This window comes from Bos indicus x Bos taurus, chromosome 26, assembly GCF_003369695.1.
Source record: "Bos indicus x Bos taurus breed Angus x Brahman F1 hybrid chromosome 26, Bos_hybrid_MaternalHap_v2.0, whole genome shotgun sequence".
Taxonomy (NCBI): Eukaryota; Metazoa; Chordata; class Mammalia; order Artiodactyla; family Bovidae; genus Bos; species Bos indicus x Bos taurus.
In genome coordinates, this window is record NC_040101.1 from 16224383 (window position 1) to 16247673 (window position 23291).

The window sequence follows — 23291 nt, forward strand, 5'->3', positions numbered from 1 at the left end:
ACCAGTCAGAATGGCTGCAATCCAAAAGTCTACAAGCAACAAATGATGGAGAGGGTATGGAGAAAAGGGAACCCTTTTACACTGTTGGTGGGAATGCAAACTAGTACAGCCACTATGGAGAACAGTGTGGAGATTCCTTAAAAAACTGGAAATAGAACTGCCTTATGACCCAGCAATCCCACTGCTGGGCATACACACTGAGAAAACCAGAATTGAAAAAGACACATGTACCCCAATGTTCATCGCAGCACTGTTTATAATAGCCAGGACATGGAAGCAACCTAGATGCCCATCAGCAGATGAATGGATATGAAAGCTGTGGTACATATCCACAATGGAGTATTACTCAGCCATTAAAAAGAATACATTTGAATCAGTTCTAATGAAGTGAGTGAAACTGGAACCTATTATACAGAGTGAAGTAAGCCAGAAGGAAAAACACCAATACAGTATACTAACGCATATATATGGAATTTAGAAAGATGATAACAATAACCCTGTATACGAGACAGCAAAAGAGACACTGATGTATAGAACAGTCTTTTGGACTTTGTGGGAGAGGGAGAGGGTGGGATGATTTGGGAGAAGGGCATTGAAACATGTATAATATCATATATGAAACGAGTCGCCAGTCCAGGTTCGATGCACAATACTGGATGCTTGGGGCTGGTGCACTGGGACGACCCAGAGGGATGGTACGGGGAGGGAGGAGGAAGGAGGGTTCAGGATGGGGAACACGTGTATACCTGTGGCAGATTCATGTTGATATATGGCAAAACCAATACAATATTGTAAAGTTAAAAAATTAAATAAAGTGGAAAAAATTAAAACATCAGTTTGGGGTAAATATTTTTCTATAGACAATATCAATATTAACTCTTCATTGAATAAATTCATTTAGTTACCTAAAAATTCATTATCTAATTAATGATTCCTAGAGATAGTAGTAATAGCAATAATGGAAACATACAAAAATAACAATCTTAAAAATGCAAACAATAATAATCATAAGTAAACACTTAAATAAAATTTATATTCTTCACGTACAACATCTCACTTATTTCTCACAATAAACATTAGTTCAGTTCAATTCAGTCACTCAGTCATGTCCAGCTCTTTGCGACCCCATGGACTGCAGGACGCCAGGCCTTCCTGTCCATCACCAACTTCTGGAATTTACTCAAACTCATGTCCATTGAGTCAGTGATGCCAACCAACCATCTCATTCTCTGTCATCCCCTTCTCCTCCGGCTTTCAATCTTTCCCAGCATCAGCATCTTTTCAAATGAGTCAGTTCTTCACATAAGGTGGCCAAAGTATTGCAGTTTCAGCTTCAGCATCAGTCCTTCCAGTGAATATTCAGGACAGTAGCAAATAACTATCCCAGGTTACAGATGAGGGACATAGGGCTGTGGAAGTTAACTTGCTACGAAGTTGTAGAGATAAGCAATATTTCCAGATTGCCTGCTCTCCATCAGTTTGATACTTAATGCATCATTTGTCCTCAATGTTGTTTAAAAATCAGTTATATCAAAAACGTATCACTTAACTAATTGGTGATATATGTTCTGAAAAGTTTTCAAACCAAAACAATCTCCACTGCACTGTACCAAGACTCCTTGCCCAAATAAAAGTCATAACTTAAGGTCAAAAAAAGTTGTTGAAATCTAACACCATTTTCAAAGCAATACTGTCATACCTCCATTAGTGAAAGTTGCTCAGTCATGTCTGATTCTTTGCAACCCCATGGACTATATACAATCCATGGAATTCTCCAGGCCAGAATACTGGAGTGGGTAGCCTTTCCCTTCTCCAGGAGAATCTTCCCAACTGAGGGTCTTGAATTGAATCCAGGTCTCCCACATTGCAGGCAGATTCTTTACCAGCTGAGCCACCAGGGAAGCCCCAAAATACTGGAGTGGGTAGTCTATCCCTTCTCCAGGGGATCCTCCCGACCCAGGAATCAAACTGGGCTCTTCTGCATTGCAGGCGCATTCTTTACCAGCTGAGCTATCAGGAAGCCCTGTGTAGAAATCATGCCACCTTGTGGATTATTTGCCCCGTGGTGTCTATATGTGTGTATACATTTTAAACACTGGGCAAAAGTGTACATACCTCAGATCTGAGGTATATATTACTGTGCAGCTTTATCACTTAACTAATCTATACTGAGCTCTAATTTTACTTTTGACACAAAATACAAAAATCTATAATGATGCTATGACAATTTACATTAGCATATTTCAAGTATATATTTGAACTAAATAATGTATTTCAAAACTAGATTTAGTAAGCTATTTCTAAATCTCCTACTTAAGCTATTCTTAAGTGTCGACTATACTTCTTCTTTTAATTGATGTATGTGAAGTGAAAGACATTCAGTCATGTCCAACTCTTTTTGTGACTCCATGGACTGTAGTCCACCAGGCTCCTCTGTGCATGGGATTCTCCAGGCAAGAATACTAGAGTAGGTAACTATTCCCTTCTCCAGGAGATCTTCCTGACCCAGGGATCGAACCTGGGTCTCTTGCACTGCAGGCAGATTCTTTACCGTCTGAGCCTCCAGAAAAGCTCCATCAATTGATGCATGATTGACATATAATATTATCTTAATTTCCAGAACTCAAAATAATGATTCAATATTTGTATACATTGTAGAATTATACGTCTAGTTAACATATGTCCCCATACACAGTTTTTTGTGAAGATTTTTAAGATCTACTCTCTCAGCACATTTCAAACATGAAATACAGTATTATTCACTATAGTCATCACATTGCGTACTATAGCCTCATAGCTTATTTATTTTATAATTGTAAGTCTGTACCTTTTGACTGCTTTCATCCATTTTGCCCACCTCCATCCTTACCTCTGGCAAATACCAAACTGTTCTATCTGTGAGCCTGGTTTTTTAGTTTTTAGCATGTTTGTTTGTTTGTTTTAAATTCACCATATATGTGAGATCACAGAGTACTAAAATCTTGCCATTGGCAAGAACATGGATAGATCTAATTTAAATAAGTCAGAATAAGAAAAATACCATATATTTTTATATGCAGAATCTAAAAGAAATCCAAGAACAACATGTATCACAATAAATACAAATATCAAATCATTATGTTGTACACCTAAAACAATACAATGTATAATATAATCTACTCAGTTTTTTCAAATGTCTTCAAGACACTTCAAGTAAGTATATGAACTAAGATATTTCAAAACTATGTTTTGTAAATTATTTCCAAATCTCCAACTTAATCTGTTCTTAAGGGTTGACTATATTTTAACATCCCAAGAACAGCAAATAACTACTATGGATTCCTATTAAAAGTTTATTGTAAAATGATATTTGATACCATTTCCAAGCAAATAGTCCATTTCTATGGAAATATTTTCCATAAAACAGTTTTCAAGGAAATTAAAAATGCTTCCAAGTGTTGTATGTTCCAAATCTTCCATATACTTTAATGATCTGTTTAAGTCCAGCTAACTACTTGTATATTATTTCAAGCATATCTATACTAAGAGGATAATTCAAAATTTTAACCCTCAGAACATATACATAAACACACATACACACAAATACACCTATACAAATATTGCCAATATGCTGGTCTAGTGTTCTGATTATAAGAGACATCCTAAGTTACAAGAATAATAACACTTCAAACAAATTATTAAATTATACACACAAGTTTTAAAGTATATTTATTTATATGAGATGACTTTTTGCTAAGGTAATGCAATGGTTTGCTGAGCAAAACATGAGATAAGCAATTTAGAAAATTACCAAACTACCAAATGCTGTGCTGTGCTCAGTCACGTCCAAATCTTTGCAACCCCATGGATTGTAACCTGACAGGTTCCTCTGTCCATGGGATTCTCGAGGCAAGAATACCGGAGTGGGTTGCCATTTCTGTCTCCAGGGGATCTTCCTGACCCAGGGATCGAACCCACATCTCTTGCATCTCCTGCATTGGCAGGTGGATTCTTTACCACTGCCACCTGGGGTGAGGGGCATATTACCAAATACAAGTACGGAATGAGCCCCCTGACTATTGACTATTGAAATGAGTTCTACTTTCACTTCCAAGGTTTATTAAAAATAACATATTTAAAAACAATTTAAATACATTATTTTTAATAAACCTTGGAAGTGAAAATAGAAACAGAATGACTCACTGCCAATAGCTATATGATTATAAGCATATTCCCATAATAAAAACAAATACAGTTGTTACCTGTTGTGTATACTTCTGTATTTCATCCAGTACAAATTCTACTTCTTTTGAAGTTGTTAATGAAGCAAGATTTCCACTAAGATTATAGCAGTAAAGTTTTGCATTGTCATAGTTTTCTCTACTGGAATTAATTCTAAGACAAGCATCCCCGACGTGAATCCATCCTTCTCCACAAAGATGAGCTGTCAAAAAAAAAAAAAAAAAAAATCATGTCTTATTTTTTGATTATCCAAACACATGCATATTTTTCAATTATTTCAGAATGCTAAATAAATACAACTTCTAGATTTGCTTAAATAATTTTTATGATAAAATTTAAATATATCCTTGTGTTATACTAAGCAAAATGTGACTACTATTTTGGTGAAGAATAAGAACAGAAGATCCTAATTTTTTCTCTATTAAACATAAGAAAAGCTATGGCTCTGTAACATCAGTCAAAATCTGCTGACTGTTAGGTCTTCTGTGTAAATCTAGTGTATTGATATACGGTTTCGCAGCAAGTGAAATCACTACTGCATTTATGTGTCGCAAGGTTCACTTTATACAAGATCACTTCAGTAGAAAAATAACCAGCACACAACAAAAGCAAAGTTATTCCTACAAGTGTAGCTATTAATAACCGTCCTCTGGGCTACGGAATTAGATTAACTAATCTCCTTAGCCCAGGTGTACTATTTTGATATAAGCTGGGTTCTTTGATTAATTATAATTATGGGGCGAGAAGTCTCATTTCATTTATGCTTCGTAAAGAATTTGCTTTCAAATATTTATTTTTATACAACCTTTCAGGTCTTTTGAAAGTTTAAACATACTATTCAGTAACAGTGGTTTATCCTTAGGCTCCAAATTGAACTTAAAACAGTATCTATTTTCTAAAACACAGACTTATAGATTCAATATAAAGTTATGCTCTAAGACACATTAACACTGAGGTGTTTTATTGACACACCAATCTGTGAAGCTTGACTTGAATATCCGTCAGTTTCATATCACTAAATATATCAGTGCCTCTTGCCCTTTCAGGTTGGATGCATCAGTTCAGTCTTATGGAATTATTATAAAGCAGCAGTTCTCAAACATTTTGGTCTCAAGACCCCTTTAAACCCTTAAAAATTATTGAGAATGCCACAGATTTTTCCTTATACATTTTATATCTATGGAGCTTGACCATATTAAAAATTAAAACTAATCTTTTAAAAATACATGTATTTATTCATTTAAAATTTTATTACAAACCTACTCTTCCAGTTTCTGGGATGTCTTGCCCCTTAATGCTATTATTACACACCCAAAGAGGACGTATTAATATCTTCACATTTTCTCCCTGAGAAAGTAAAGCTGACGGTTTTAAATTAGGCCCTTGCCATCAAAAATTGAGATGGGTTGATAAATGAACAGGGGATGGATAGGCAGAGAAATCAGAGATAGAGCAGAGTAAAATGTGCATCGTAGAATCTAGGGTGTGGTTACTGAGTGTCTTCACTAGAATTCTATTTTTTCATAAAAAAAAATCATAAAAAATGTTTAAAATTTTTCATTAAAAAATGTTAGGGAAATACATAACAAAATAAGTAGCATATTTAATTTCTCTTAATTACAGTCTCAAAAAAGTAAAAGAGTTAAGAGTGTGGCTTTGTTCTAATTTCTGCAAATCCCTTTAATGTTGGTTTAACATTCAATCTATTAGAATCATACACTATGTAGCCTTTGGAAAACTATTAATACGGAGTAAACCTACAGCAGAATGAGAATTACAAAAGCACACACTATCTCAGTATTACAGGGCCCTTTGCTTCTTGAATAACTACTGTCCTGTTAAACTAGGTAATGAGAATAACACACAGTGCTTGGAACACAGTAAGCACTCGATACACCACATTCACTCAGCAAGACTTCAAACGCCTCTGTTTCCATTTTCAGGCTACACACACAGCAATCTTCCTTGTCTTCTGAAATCTAAACTACCAGCTCACTTCAAGGAAACAGCGCAGGAGTTTTTGTTAAATTTCAGCTTTTTCTTTCCTTACTGAATCAAGGAAGGATTTACATTAGTTTTGGTTATCTTTTGTTTTATAAGATCAAAAATACTTGGTTAATGAATCGTACAAATGCAAACAACGCACGGGCCTTTGAGGCTAAAAACTAAATCAGACCACTAAACCAAATGTGATGTCTTAAGTTTCTGTAGTTTTGAGCACCACCTCAACTTTAGGATACTAGCTAATTTTTAAAATAGGTTAAGCTTGATAAATTCAAATTGACAGTTTCATAGGAGATCAATGGAAAAAATGCAATTCACAAATTTTCATGGAAAATGGCAATTACTACAGACTAAGTTCTCCATTTAGAGCATTCACTTCCTTGAGACAAGCTGAACAGAAACCAAACTACATATAATGCCAAGCTGGCTCTTAGTAAATATGAATACAGAACAAGGGGAGTTGGTGTATAATAAAATAGCTTATTATATTTATTATTCGCCAAAGTAATAACCTGGTCAAGTACAACCCTTAGGCCAAACCAAAATATTTTCCCAGGCAAGAGTAGATGGGTATTACTAAATATAACTTCAGTATTGTTTTCCCAAATTTCCACTGGTAATCAAATTTTCTTCTTATTGAATAATATTCCTTTACATATACATTCCTTCAATCAACTCTAATTTTAGTCCAGGATTTACTTCGTCTTTTTAAAGAAACTTTATAAGTATTTTTATTGATCTACATGTAGCTTTTAGACTTTAACGCTTACAAATTATTACTTTCAAGTTTAGTGTGATCTCACTATTGCTTCTCAAATCTTGCCTACCGCATTAATATCCTCTAAATTACTCAAAATGAACACACATGCAAACATCGTTATTTAAAAGCTTAGTACATAAACAAACTTCCAAAATCTCAATGGTACTTTTAAAGGCAATCTAATTTTTATTTTATTACATGGACTTATAAGAAAGACTTAAATCCTATGATGGGATTTTCCAACACTTTCTAGAATTACATAGGTTCAGATATTTTTCAATGAAAAAATGAAAAAAAAACAAAAAATCATGAGGTAGAAACAGGCAAAAAACTGAACAGAGATAAACACCCAGTTACTAGTCCCCTCTACCATTTACAAGTCATGCACTTTTTTAAGCAGGTCATGTAGCCAGTCTCAGCTTATCTGTATAACAAGAAGATGGAACTGGTTAAATATCTATACAAGTTTTTGATTTTCTGATTTTCTCTTTCATAAATACTTAGGGATCTACTAAGAAGAATGCTAACTGTAAAAATAAATTGAAATTTATTTTTCAAATGAGTTTTGTTCTGGTTTACAGAACTTAAGCATCTCATTGAATCATATAATAATTATTATAAATGTTACCATTTCTAATAAAAAAGAACAGTCAGTAAAAACTGCTCCTGGAATTTAAAAAATAAAGGGCACTTAAATCCAATATGCCAGAATGTTAACATTGTTAGATCTGGATATTAATCTGAGTACTTACTATTTTCTATGTTTTTAAGATATAATTTTTTAATTGAAAAGTATTCTGATCAAGTCAACAGTAATAAACAGCAGATACCTTGAAAGTCTTAATGGGAAACAAATGTATAAATCTTTCTTGTAGAAACACTGCTATCTTTACTCCAATACTATGTTTATTTGCTACTGATTTAATTTTAGAAAATGGAATATTCTTACTAAACGTTCTTTACAAAAATAGCATTCATCTGTGGACTATAAAACCGATTTACCAAATGTAAATCTTTACCTGGTAGAGCCTGGCACTCTTGCTGTCGCTGATCCCACTGGCAATTCAAGTTTAGTGAACAGCTTTTACAGCTAGTAAGTTTGTTACAAATCTGCTCATTTCTCACATGGCATTTGGTATAGTTTTTCACAGACTATAAAGTTAAAAGATAAAACACGTTACCTTTCGCCTTTGTACAGTAATGACTCATGAAGTGAGCGTAGACATAAATCACCTGGTGAACTTTACAACACAGACTTCTAACACCAAACCCAGTTCTACTGAATCAGAATTTCTTATTCATTTACTTATTGAAGCAAAGTTCTTAGATTTAGAATGTATGCTTATTGAAAAAACAAGCAAATTACACAATCTGAAACAGAAATCAAGTAATGAAAACGTATTCTATTGAATCTGATAACAGGCTTCCAATTCAATAAATAAAGCTGATGAACAAAGTCATTTCTCTCAATGATCACATCAAGGAATTCTAGTCATAATAAAACCATCATGCAGACTCCTGGGAATGAAGTGGAGTGGGGTGCCATTGCCTTCTCCAGGAAATAGTGAGAAGCAAAAGTTAAAGAGATACTTTATCAAAATCCAATACAATCTAAAACGATAAATTATTTTCTCAATAACTCAAACTAAGTTTACTTCCACATACATTAAATAACAGTTTTGGTTACTTCCACAGACATTAAATAATGATTTTGGTTAACTGATGTTTCTCCTGTGTGTATCTATCACATTTCCTCAATAAAGGTTGAAAAGAACCTGCAAAAGTTACATTTTGATCAGTCCTATTACACAACTACTCATATTTCAACTAACTTCAGGTCTAAGAGGTTGAAGGTTAAAGGTCAAAAAACAAAACAAAAGGCAACATAGGAACTTTGGTGTGAGTTCCCTATGTAAATCAAGGTTTGGTATTTCACATGATGTCATCAATACCTGTGATAACGAAAATCAGATTCTTTGGGCTCAACTCTTCTTGTGACTCATTTTTGAGGAAAAAAAAAACACAAAGGTTTAAAAAAGAACATGCTGCATCATAAGCTCCCTTTCCTTTCCAGAGGTAGACACTCTTACCTGAGGCTTTCTCATGTAAGGGTAATTCAATATTTCTTTTCAACCAAAAAACTTGCCAATTAAAATTTACTTATAATTTCCCATACATAAAAATGGTTGAAGAAATTTTTATCTTATTCTTCCTTTAAAAAATTCACATAAGATACATTTTTTAAAGCCCAAATTGTACTGCAAGTCTTATTCAACCACCATTTTCATTACGAACATGCAAATTTTCTTGATGTTATTTTTCTGACTCAAAGCTTTTTTTTCCTCATATAGCATATAAATCTTAGTATTATTTTATAGGATTACTATACTTCCAAATGTTTGTCACATAACTGAAAACAAATCAATTTACTTGAATCATCTGATAAATAAAGTAGTCTATAAGAAAGACAAGAGAATAGCTAAACAACATATTAGAATAAGAGAAAGAATGAAAACTTAATGCCAATCTTTAGAACAGCAATGGTAGAGTCACCATCGAAATAACTCTACTGCTCTTCATAACAGTATCATCATTTATTGATGCTGAGCCAGTACAATAGATGAAACTGTATTTCCATCACACACAAGGTCAATTTATTCAATAATAGAAGAAAGCTGACTGCTACTCTGAAACATGGCTGGCATTTTTTGGCCTAATGAACCAGATGCACATTCATAAACAGACTATGAAGAATAACCAGTACTCTACTCATCTTCACCCTAATATATCTAGATGTAAATTTAAAATGAAAATCTGCCAGAAAAAAGCAGTTATTTGGGCTATTAGAGCACAAAATATGCAACTTGCCGTAAAAATGACTAAATAATGAAACAGAATATCAATGGACATCATTTATGCTAAAATCTCATAGACCCTTCTGTATCTATTAGCATTTGGTTTATTTTAATCACCAGACATTCTGATAAAACTGTCCAAAAGACACATTACATCAAAGTCTAAATTATAAGAGACTTCCATCTGTTCACTTGTACTATCTCACCCACTGATTTCTTTTTTAACACATTATCAACACTAAACTCTAAAGGAAAAGGCCACTTTATAAAATGAATACTTTATAGTAATTTGCATAATACAATTTTTGAGATGTGTATTTTCACATACTGTAAATGTCTAAATACAAATTAACTCAGTTATTGAACAGTTTTAAATAAAATCTGCTTGCAATTCTTATCTAATGACATTCTCCATTTTAGTCCCTTATTCTCATGTTTTATTTTACTTTGCTACCATGTCTGCATTATTCACTAAATAACTCCCATTACATGAATATTATGCAAATATAAAAAAGTAATTCAAACATTCAAAGTGAGTCATGTTCTATTAACATTCAAGCTCAAATAAAATTGAAGTATCTATTATTATTAAAGCAACATATCTCTGCAAAGTATATACCAACACAGTAAGTATAAAAACAAAAGGGTTCAATCTGATGAGGCAATAATTCAAAGCTTTCCTTATTAAGATTTTAATATTATTTTAGAATAGAATCATAAAGCTTTAATTATTTCAAAATATGATTGGTTACTGGAGAAAAATTTGAGATAACATAATAAAAACTTTTTACTTAGTTTTCAAACTCCCTTTTCTTTACCCTTTACTTCCTGCTATCTTGAAAAACAAGTGGATACTTTTTTTGCTTAATAAAAATTCAAAAAAAGAAAAAATTAATATGTATTTATTTTAAAATCTGTATGGGAACTTTTTTAGTTATTTAAGCTACACTCCAATAAGAGAATCTTTAATCCTATTGAATACAATCCTTAATAACTTTTTACAATTTTCCTTCAATTTGTTGACATCTAAAAAACATGGAACATTTAGATGCTATCCATTAAAAGGTTAGTTTTTACTCCTCTCGATCTATTTTAATCTATCAATATTAATTTCATTATATTTTCAATAGCCTACCTAAAATAGGTTCTTGACCTCATCACTAGTGAAACTTCGAGCCAGGTGATGATTTTTCGTGTCAGCGCTATTCATTGACTGTGGATGTTTACCTGTGTCCCTGGCTTCTCTATGTTAGATGCTGGTAGCAGTCCCACAGTTGTGAAAACAACCGAAAAATAATCATTGCCAGATGTCCCAATGCGGGACAGAATTGCCTCAGAGAACCACAGATCTCAAGAAAAATTTTTTTAATTTAAAACACAGATCTATAGACGATTGTAATGATCAAATGAAACTACTAATATCAACACTTTAGATTAAGCTTGCACACAAAGCATGTAAATAAAACCTAAGTCACAACACTATTAACACATGTCTAACAAGATTCTCATAGAAATGACTTCAATACTTACTTATACATTCCTATTTCTATCAGCACAGAAGCCAGTGTTTCTGCTACAGTCTTTTTAAATTAAGTTTTGAAAGAATTTTCCAATCTTATCCATGGAAAGTAAAGGTTATTGGATTCAACATGGAATCTAGACTGACTGACAACATATCAAGAAGTAAGTGATGCCCTACATATTTTCTAAGTGTCTTTTTTAATTGTTGGCTTACAATATTGGGGCTTCCCTCATAACTCAGTTGGTAAAGAATCCGCTTGCAATGCAGTAGACCCTGGTCCGATTCCTGGGTCAGGAAGATCCGCTGGAGAAGGGATAGCTACTCACCCCAGTATTCTTGGGCTTCCCTTGTGGCTCAGCGGGTAAAGAATACGCCTGCAATGTGGGAGACCTGAGTTCGACCCCTGGGTTGGGAAGATCCCCTGGAGAAGGGAAAGGCTACACACTCCAGTATTCTGGCCTGGAGAACTCCATGGACTACACAGCCCATGGTGTCACAAACAAATTTTATAGGGCTTCCCTGGTGGTTCAGATGGTAAAGTGTCTGCCTGCAATGCCAGAGACCAGGGTATGATCCCCTGTCAGGAAGATCCCAAGGAGAAGGAAACAGCAACCCAACTCCAGTGTTCTAGCCTGGGAAATTCTACGGACTGAGGAGCCTTGTAGGCTTCAGTCCATGGGTTCGCAAAGAGTCGGACACAACTGAACGACTTCACTTACTTACTACAATATTGAATTAGTTTCAGGTATACAACATAATGATTCAACATTTTTAAGATTATATATTCCATTTAACATTCTTACAAAACAATGGCTATAAATTCCTGTGCTGTACAATATATTCTTGTTGCTTATCTATTTTATACATGGTAGTTTATATCTCTTAATACCATAATTCTATTTTGCCTCTCCCCTTTCCCTTTTCTAAATGTCTTGATACAGGTAAGCTAATGATTATAAAGTAGCAGTGTTTTGTACAGGTAAGCTAATGATTATAAAGTAGCAGTGTTAGCTACATCATCATTTACCCATAAATACTAACCATGCTGCAGTTACTGGTTGATGAAATGCATTTCTTGTCATCACACCACTGGCACCCATTCGTATTAGCAGTACAGCTGGCACAATCTGCATATCTATAACATCTGTCATCAGAAGCAGCTGTGATACAAATGGGAGACAGAACACATTAGGATGAAAAGAAAATGTCACACTTCTTAATTCACATATTTTTAACATCTGCTAAGAATCACGAGGACATTTTTAAACCATAAATATAATCATCAATATCAAAATAAGTTCTCCAATATGAAGGCAGTTTTGTAATTTAATTGGATTTACAGGGATTTAAATACCTCCTGCCCTCCTCTTGATTATTCACTCTATCAGGATCCTACACTCATTTGACATTTACACATTACGAAGGAAAAAAAGACTTAGAGGTATTTTATTAAACAAAATATATTACTATACATTTAAAAGAAAAGATTATAACAAATGCTCATTGTTTATCATTCTTCATAAAGCTATCTAGAGACATCCGACTGATTATAGATTAGCAAAACCTGATCTGTTCATTGTAGCACCAAAAATATATAAAAGCCCCATTCATTCAAAGAAAACTGAAAATTTATGTCCAAATCATTCTTTATAAATATTTACTATTAATTATTCATAAATCAGGGCATCCCAGGTGGCGCTAATGGTAAAGAACCTGCCTGCCAAAAGAGGAGACAAGAGATGCGGGTTTGAGCTGGGTCAGGAAGATCCCCTAGAGGAGGGCATGGCAACCCACTCTATTATTCCTGCCTGGAGAATCCTCAAGGACAAAGGAGCCTGGAGGAGTACAGTCCACAGGGTTGCAAAGAGTTTGACATGACTGAAGCAACTTGGCATGCAAATTTATAAGTTTGAATTATTTATTCAATATTTTATAAGAAATATTGAGTTATAACAGGACATCAAAATTCTAGAAACTTTTTAGCTTTATGGGATGGTTTGACAATAATTCAGGAAGAAAAAAAGTACCAAATGCAGAATAAATTACTTCATTTTATTTCTTTGAAGCATACAATATATCTAAGAAAGGATGTATTTGAGAGAATTTTATACTTACATACAAAAATAATTCATATAATATGGCTATGTTACATGTCAAAATTGATATATTACTATAACACAGAGATATATGACTATTACACATTCAAAAAAGAAAACTAAAGATAGTTAAGAAAGATATTAAATTATTAATCACCGCTAAATTCAAACATTAGGATTCTTAATTAGAGGATTATGAGTTTTTAATTTTTGAAAACTATTAAGGTAATTCTTATGAGCAGGAATGCACTTCCATTTCAAGCCAAGTAGAGATGCTTTATGTCAAAAAGAAGTAAAAAAATATTTCACCTGTTTTCAGAGGGCACTTTGCTCTAAGAATATTATTAGTATTCCCAGAGTCCCAAGATTCACAGTGATTTTTGTTCCAAATACATTTTATTCCTGGACCAGCATTTTTACAAAGTTCTTCATCTCTGAAAGCCTTGCAATTTGGAGGCTTGTATACAAGTATATCGTTAAGGAGTACACTAGAAAATCCTCCAAATATATACATGGACCTATTAAAAACAAAACAAGAATCTTAAAAAAAAAGTATCTAATGAGTTTCTAAAATAATTTAAATATGCATTTTACATTTTTTATCTAGGGAGGAAACAGTTTTAGAAATATATAGTAGCTATATGGAAATAACAAGATATACTTTAGAATTGCCATATAGAATTAAATTTTTTGAATACAAAGAATTTAGAAATTGGATATAGAATTCTTTGTATACTGTTACTATCCTTTTATAAAATAAAATGACCAAGAGTAAAATAATCAAAAAGATTTTCAAAGTTTCAATTTGAAAAGAAAAGCCCAGATGATGACTGAAGTAATACTACCAGCACCAAAGAAATTTGAAATGGCCTCAAAACAGCCTAATTTTCATTTATGGAAAAGATCAGAAAATACTTCAAGAATATTCTTTATTATTTAAAAAGTAAAATAAAAATCAACGAAATGCAATTTTCAACAGAGAAGCTTAAAGTCTTTATGTTTACACTCTGGATTTCACTTATTTCCATCACAAAAGCCAACTGATACCATTTACACAGTTTTATTTTCAGCATCATACTGGACAACTTTCACATAATTAGAATAAGGTAGTAATAAAATGACCTCATAAAAATGTCATTATGAATCACAAATTTTAAGCTAATGGATGATCTAGCATGTTATTTATGGTCATGAGTCCACATTAATGGATTTTTGCTATAGAAATAGCAAAATCACACTACCCTACAGGAGGAAGGTAACAATGATCATCCAGTCCAAATTCCCAGTGAATATAAGGGTACTAAAGGCCAGATGGGCTTCCCAGGTGGCGCTAGTGGTAAAGAAGTGAAGTGAAGTCGCTCAGTCGTGTCCGACTCTTTGCGATCCCATGGACTGTAGCCTACCGGATTCCTCCGTCCATGGCATGTTCCAGGCAAGAATACTGGAGTGGGTTGCCATTTCCTTCTCCAGAGGATCTTCCCGACCCAGGGCTCGAACCCGGGTCTCCCACAGTGTAGGTAGACGCTTTACCGTCTGAGCCACAAGGTAAAGAACCCGCCTGCAAACGCAGGAGACATAAGAGATGCAAGTTTTATCCCTGGGTCAGGAAGATCACCTGGAGGGGGACATGACAACCCACTCCAGTATTTTTGCCTGCAGAATCCATTGGACAGAGGAGCCCAGCAGGCTATGGTCCAGAACGTCGCAAAAAATCGGACAGGACTACAGGACTAAAGAGACTGAGCACGCACACATGAAAAGCCAGATAGGTTAAGGGACTCGTCAAAAGTCACACATTCAGTTATGACAGAACCAAAATGAGAACCTAATTATTCTCACTTCCCTTGCTCTCCTCAATAGAATATGTGGCTAGCCTTTCTATAACTTCAGGCTGATTTTTTTAGGGAAATAGTTCATGATCTGATCTCTGGAAAAAGAAATTAAGGCAGGATGAAAATTTTAGAGTATCTGAAGCTCTATCTCAGCATCTTTCCTCTGATACTCCCCTGCCCCTTAAATAAATTTAAACAGAAAAGAAAGAAGGATAATGGTTAATGAACCAAAATTTATTCCCACGGTATTGAAGCAATACATAAAAATACTGCCATTGATTACAAACAATAATTTGCTTAAAGAATAACAAAATCTGTGGGTAGTATGACTGGTAAACATGCTTCTTTTACCCGTTGATGACAACTGCAGAGTGACCAAATCTGTTGACGTCTCTATGAAGGTTTGGTTTCGGTAGTATTTTCCATTCGTCACAAGCTAGAAAAATGAAAACAGCAAAACAAAAAATGAAATAAAAGAACAATTAAAGACACATACTACAAAACGATCACTGGACAAACAAAGATACAATACTTAAAATTAGGAAAGCTTTCATTAATTTCCCATTACCTACAATTTAACGTGATTTACTCAACTAGCATTATTCCCTAAATAAAAATAACTTCTGTCTAAAATTCTCACAAATAACTTTATATGTATGAGAATAAAGGAAATTAAAGGAAACAAATTAGGTGTACTTTATTTTGGAGGGTAATTTCAATGACTTTATTTTGGAGGGTAATTTCAATGACATACTTTATTTCAATGACAATGTCAATGAATAAAGGAAATTAAAGGAAACAAATTAGGTGTACTTTATTTTGGAGGGTAATTTCAATGACATATAAAACAAGGTTCATATGGCAAAATTCATGAACATCAATACTGGGAAAATGTATCATAAAGTTAAATCATTAAATCAAATTTTACATGTATGCATGCAAAATTAAATAGAATGTAAGTGAAAAAAGCCTAAAATGGAATCATCAAAATAAAATGTTTAAATCAGTTTAATAAGTTGATATTTCAAAAGAAAAGTTTTCATTTTATGTAAAGAAGAGCTTTAGTTGCAAAAAATAGGAACAAACGAAAAAAAATCTAAATAGTTCATGAGTTACATAATGATTATGGAAAGAAAAATTATTAAAGAAAACTTTTTCATTTACATATAACCTCAGAATCCACACATCAATTATTAGAAATCTTGACGTGTCAAATAACTCAGGATTCAGTGACTAGAAACATTCTCAGGACAGTGTTCTAGATTTTATCCTCTTAGGTATAGCCTATCTAAAAGCAGGCCTAGGTATTTAATATAAGTACATAGGTATAACAAGCTTTAAAAACATTTTTTTCCCACATTTTGGCAACTTAGAAGCCCTTCTGAAAAAGAAAAAAATAATCTAAAATACAGTTAGTTGTAATTGTTGAATTACTTATTTTCCTATATAAACAGCCATATATATTACAGTAGAAGAAAAATAATAAATTTGGTTTCAATTCAATATTATTACTAGTAAAGATCAAGGGAATTACAAAAACCAAAATCGTAGCTTAGAAAATAAACTGGAAGACTCAGAGTAACAAAATGTATCTTGGGTTTTATGTCCCACAGTACATAAATACCCTCCACCAAAGGGGTATTTTTTTAGTTGATATAATCTTTTTAGTCCACGAAGTAATTATTAAATACTCTGAAAAAACAGAGTACAAAGGCAGAGAAGCCTAACTTTACTAAACCCGGTGTTTTCCCAAAGTTTTATCCACAGAAGCGTTATTCACATAGCACCTACTTACAATCCCAGGGGAGCCAAGGCTCTGAAGATCACATTTTGAAAACTATCTTACAGGCCTACATGTAACATTCATAGTCTACCACTTTTTACATGCTAAAGTTCACTTAAGAAATGGACATTAATATGCACATAGTAATATTAAAAATTTCCAAGTGCTTTCATCTGCATAATTTAAGTAGTCTTTGTGAAGAATCCAGTGAGGCTAACTGAGCAGGTATCTCCATATGCTAGAAATGAAGAATGAGACCCAGGAGAAGTCAAGTAATGTCCTTAAGGCCCATTAGATTACCTTTGTTTTGCTATAAATTATGTTTATGAATGCCTGACTTATAAAAGTATATTGATGGGATTCTGAAAGATTATTCCCATTTGGAGAGAAGGGGTGACTTGTAAAGGGTAGAGACTTTGAAAAAGAAAAGAGATGAAAATGTTAGAGACAGGTAATGAGTTAGCATAGATAGATTTTAATCATGCCACCAAAACCCAACACACACACACACACACACACACACACACCCCTCAGATGACCAATAATTCATAAATTGTGTGTTGAATATAGTATTCCAACAACAGAGTCAGAAACCTGAGTACGCTTCAAGGAAGTGAAACAGAGTCAAATGAAAGAGTAGGACTTCTGGAAACCAGTTCATCATAAAAACCTCCAAAGAAGAATCATCTCCAGCATCATTCTGGGGACATTTGGAGTCCAGAAAAGAAACTGACCCAATAACCTGAGCCTATCCAGAACTGAAGACTAAGTAATTTGGCTCATCATTCAAAACAAAGCAGCAGGAGGGAGAAAAGCAGATTTCAGAGATGAGAACCAGGAAAAACGCCCAAAGAAACCATTTAAGAAGTGAGTCAGGAAAAACAGCTGAGAGAATAAAGGTCATTTTCTAAAAATTAGGCCTTTATAAGAACTCTTTCAGTTCTACAAGCTACTGTCTTCAGGAAAAAAGAAAAACTTTTAAGCACACAGAGTAGTAAAAACAATGACATCATAAGTACCTACACACCAGTACCCAGACTTCTCACAGGCAGTACTTTACCAAGTCTATGGGAGAGTTTTTAAAGAAAGCGTTACATATATGATGGCGACTACCCGGATACACCCTCTCAAACTTGACTGCTTTATGTCTTCTGTCTTTGGATGCAATCACTATCCTGTATTTGCTTATCAATTTCATATTTATGATCTGTATAGAGTATTTTTGTAGGTTATAAAACTTTATATTAATAACAACTGGTATAAAGCTATGCAAACTATGTAGATTCTTCTCCACCTTGCTTATTCTGTTCAACCTGTTGTTTTTTGTTTTCCCCATTTTCACCACTTTTAAAGGGGACAGATCAGTAACATTAAGTACATTCACACTATTGAGAAATTATCATCACCATCCATCTCCAGGGCTTTCTTCATCTTACAAACTATAACTCTGTACCGATTAAACAATAACTACCCATTCCTCTCTACCCCAGCCCCTGGTAAGCATTATTTGACTTTTTTACCTACAAGTGTGACTGCTCTAGCACCTCAATGAATAAACTCATGAAGCATCTCTCCTTTTGTGACTGGTTTATTTCCCTCAGCATGTATTCAAAGTACATCTGTGCTGCAGAATGTTCCAGAATTTCCTTCCTTTTAACCCTGAACATTAATAATATACAAATTGTATGTTTATATGACACTTTTGTATATACAGTGAAATATTAATACTATATTATTAAATTTATTTTATTCTATTAATATTATAATATTATATTTATATTATTAATATATTACTATTATATTATTGTATTATTAATGTTGAAATACTATAGCAGTCAAATTTGTTCTAATTTATTCTTTGACTGTGTGGATCACAACAAACTGTGAGAAGTTCTTAAGGAGATGGGAATACCAAACCATCTGACCTGCATCCTGAGAAATCTGTTTGCAGGTCAAGAAGCAACAGTTAGAACTGGACATGGAACAACAGACTGGTTCCAAATAGGAAAAGGAGCACGTCAAGGCTGTATATTGTCACCCTGCTTATTTAACTTATATGCAGAGAACATCATGAGAAATGCTGGGCTGGATGAGGCACAAGTGGAATCAAGATTGCTGGGAGAAATATCAATAACCTCAGATATGTAGATGACACCACCCTTACAGCAGAAAGCAAAGAAGAACTAAAGAGCCTCTTGATGAAAATGAAAGAAGAGAGTGAAAAATCTGGCTTAAAACTCAACATTCAGAAAACTAAGATCATGGCATCTGGTCCCATCACTTCATGGCAAATAGATGGGGAAATATTGGGAACAGTGACAGACTTTATTTTCTTGGGCTTGAAAATCACTGCAGATGACTACAGCCATGACATTAAAAGATGCTTGCTCCTTGGAAGAAAAGCTATGACCTATCTAGACAGCATATTAAAAAGCAGAGACATTACTTTGCCAACAAAGGTCCATCTAGTCAAAGCTATGGTTTTTCCAGTAGCCATGTATGGACGTGAGAGTTGGACTACAAAGAAAGCTGAGTGCCAAAGAATTGATGCTTTAGAACTGTGGTGTTAGAGAAAACTCTTGAGAGTCTGTTGCACTGCAAGGAGATCCAACCAGTCCATCCTAAAGGAAATCAGTCCTGAATATTCATTGGAAGGACTGATGTTGAAGCTGAAACCGCAATACTTTGGCCACCTGATGCGAAGAGCTGACTCACTGGAAAAGACCCTGATGCTGGGAAAGACTGAAGGCAGGAGGAGAAGGTGACGACAGAGGATGAGATGGTTGGATGGCATCACCGACTCAATGGATATGAGTTTGAGTAAGCTCCGGGAGTTGGTGATAGACAGCGAAGCCTGGCATGCTGCAGTCCATAGGGTCACAAAGAGTCGGACATGACTGAGCGACTGAACTGAGCAACACTTTCTTTGTTTATTCATCCATAGATGGATATGTAGGTTGTTTCCAGATATGAACTACTGTGAGTAATGCTGTGAGAAAAATGGATGTACAGATATCTGTTCCTTCCCCTGTCATCAAATTTGTGTGTGTATATTCCCAGAAGTAGAACACTAGATCTACTATGTTTAAGCTAGATCACTATGTTTAGGGTTTTGAGGCACCTCTCTACCCTTTCCTATAGTGGCCACACCATTTACACTCCCCTCAGCATCGTACAAGCGTTCCAATTTTCCCACATCCTTGCCAAAAACTGCTATTTTCTATTTCTTGACATTATTGTACACCCATCTCACTGTGGTTTTAATCTGTATTTCTCTAATGATTAGTGATGTTGGGTGTTTTTTATATCCTTATTGGGCCACCTGTATACCTTCTCTGTAGCACAATTCAACAGAAAGCCTCTACATTAACTTGGTCAAACTTACTGTTTTCCTTATGATTTGTGCTTTTTACTCTTACCTCAAAAGATTTTAAAGATAATCTCTAATTTTCTTCAAAGATGTATAGTTTGGCTTTTACTATTTTTATCTTCAATCCATTTGGAAGTTATTTTGCATTTGTTGCATGGATCGAACTAAATTTTTCCCATATACCACATTTCCCAGATACTTCTCAGTATATTTAAATATACCAAATGCCTAGAACCATTTTTTGAGCATTTATCCCTGACCGACTATTTGTCTCCTTTCATTTCTATACTGCCATGGTTTATTTTTACTCCAGTTGCATACACACACACATACATACACATGCGAAGTTTAAAAGTCAAATAATCCCACCAGGCTCACCACAAAAAATGTCTCCGGATCCCCTACTACAGGCTACGTGCTGTGTGCTGTGCTAAGTCATTTCAGTCACGTCTGACTCTTTGTAACCCCATGGACTTAAGCTCCCCAGGTTCCTCTGCCCATGGGATTCTCCAGGCAAGAATACTGGAGTGGGCTGCCATTTCCTCCTCCATTCTACAAGCTATGGAAGCCCACAACAGAAACGCATATAGCTGCTTCTAATTGTTAAAAAACACTTTTAATTACTAGAATAATACTGTACAAAATTACCTGAAGAATTCACCAAACCTTTTATAGTCTGTTTAGATAGGTGGTGGTGGTGGCGGTGGCGGTGGCGGTGTTTAGTCACTAAGTCGTGTCCAGCTCTTTTGCGATCCCATGGACCACAGCCCACCAGGCTCCTCTGTCCATGCGATTTCCCAGGCAAGCATACTGGATTAGGTTGCCATTTCCTTCTCCAGGGGATTTTCCTGACTCAGGGAATGAACTCAGGTCTCCTGCGCTGCAGGAGGATTCTTTACCACTGAACCACAAAGAAAGCCCTTTTAGACAGGTAAAGATTCCTAAAATAAGTGGCAGCCATGACCTTTCACCTAGTAAAAATAATATGCTAATTGCTTACCAGTGCTATAAAATATTTACTTCTCAGAACAACTCTGAGAAGTAAATATTTTTATCACTGTTAAAAATAGGGAAAGAGTCTTTAGGGGTTAGGTAACTTCCTTAAAGTCATTAAATATTAAACTCAAAACAAAACCAGATCTCTTTAACTTCTTTATGCTATACCACCTCAACACATCATCAAAAGATCCTTTTTGATATAAACATTAACTTCATGAAAATAAAAATACAATAATAATCTTTTTTTAAGTACTCAAATCCCTTCAGAAGAAAAGCATTCAGTACAGTATTTAATTACACATGAGAGCAATTAATTTCGACAAACAATAATACAACACAATTCTACTTCTAAAATTATTTGCCTTTTAACATATGCAGTAGTAGGAGGTGAAGGTTTTATAACTATCTCTAGGACATCACCCTCAATTATACTAAATTTTCAAAAATAATTATAGACAATATTTGTGGCAGACATTGGTGCTGCTCAACAAATATTCCAGTTCTCTTCCTTAAGGCCTACGACAAAATGATACTCACACACTCCTGAGAACTTGGATGTGACAGTATGACTTGTTTTAGTCAAGGAAATGCAAGCTAAAGTGATAATGCCATTTCTGGATGGAGCCATTTAATTGCCAATGAAAGAAAATGTAACGTAGCCTTAACCTCCAAGTGACAGATTAAGCAAATCCGTCCTCCCCACCATCACTAGGCATGAATCAGGAGTGAAAAATAAACTTTTACTGGTCTTAATCTGAATTTTGGAGATTTGTAATGGACATGGATATGTGCTGCCTAGACCATCATTCAAGGCAGAAACTGTATTGCTAAGAATGCTGTCAGTGAACAGTCATCTGCTTAAGCTCAGGAACTGTCTCAGGAGCAGAGTCACTCATTCAAGGACACATTTTTCCAAGGATGACCTATATGCAATGGTTGATCAAAGGAGGGTTTTAAATATCCCGCCATTTCAGCCCAGTATAGAACAACTCTGAGCAACAATTTTATCTCTGGAGATCCTTGTAGGGCTGACTGAGGTTATCCGTCCAGCATCACTCTCCCTTTGTCCCACCCTGCTTCCTCCTCTGCCTCTTTAGAGACACTGATCTTAAGGATACTCCCAATGGACATCATGAATACTAAACTCTATCATAAGAGTTTGTTTCCCAGAGAACTCACACTATGGCATTTGGAGCCAAGAGTGATACAAGAACACAAGAAATAAGATGGAGTTTGGGAGCTGAAGCACAGACTGCAAGGCTAATAAAGAAGCATCCATCACCGGTGGTAGGTGGGGCACAGAGAGCAGCCAGCACGAGGTGGCCATCCAACTGGTAAAACTTAAACCTGTGGTATATTAGGAAGGTATGCCCCTGGAAGGTAATCCTCCACAGGTGTGAAGAATTCGATGTTTGAGAAGCATCAATATTAAAAGTATTACTATACCAGAATTCATGTCTACTGCTTGGTCATACTGAGCTCTAGAAAAAGATAATGAAAGGTTGGGAAAGCAGAAGGCCTCCTTAGTGCCTTATAAATAGGCTCCCAAATACGGAGAGTCTGCTAGTTAAAGAAAGTCCACTATTCCAAAGACCAGGCCCTGACAGGAAGAGAATAAGACCCTGACACATGGCATGGGAACATCTGAGGTGATGCCCCTGAAAACCTCCCCAAGTTTTGCGTTCTCAAATTTTCCTCTATCAGCTGAGACTGCAGAAGTGGTCTACCCTACTACACTGAGAGACAGTACTCCACCCTTGTTTGAACACAGGGCAGAGGCCTCCCGCCAGCAAGACCTGCGCCTTAGTTCAGAATCTGCTCACACTTTTCCAAATGGCCAGTAGGCCTA

At 34.9% G+C, this 23291-nt stretch overlaps 1 protein-coding gene across 7 annotated transcripts in view; it reads right to left on the bottom strand.

Moving 5' to 3' along the window:
• The window catches only part of ATRNL1 (attractin like 1), an 805870-nt gene that overhangs the window by 631944 nt on the left and 150635 nt on the right, over positions 1-23291 (bottom strand). For 6 of the 7 annotated variants that reach the window (XM_027529449.1, XM_027529446.1, XM_027529448.1 and 3 more), the window contains exons 11-15: positions 15642-15726; positions 13768-13976; positions 12404-12522; positions 8005-8137; positions 4242-4423 (exon numbers count right to left, since the gene is read on the bottom strand). In XM_027529449.1, the coding sequence (XP_027385250.1) occupies positions 4242-4423; positions 8005-8137; positions 12404-12522; positions 13768-13976; positions 15642-15726 (728 nt within the window). Of the gene's footprint in view, positions 1-4241; positions 4424-8004; positions 8138-12403; positions 12523-13767; positions 13977-15641; positions 15727-23291 lie in introns of those variants that run through there. The other variant, XM_027529452.1, reaches the window with a different exon arrangement.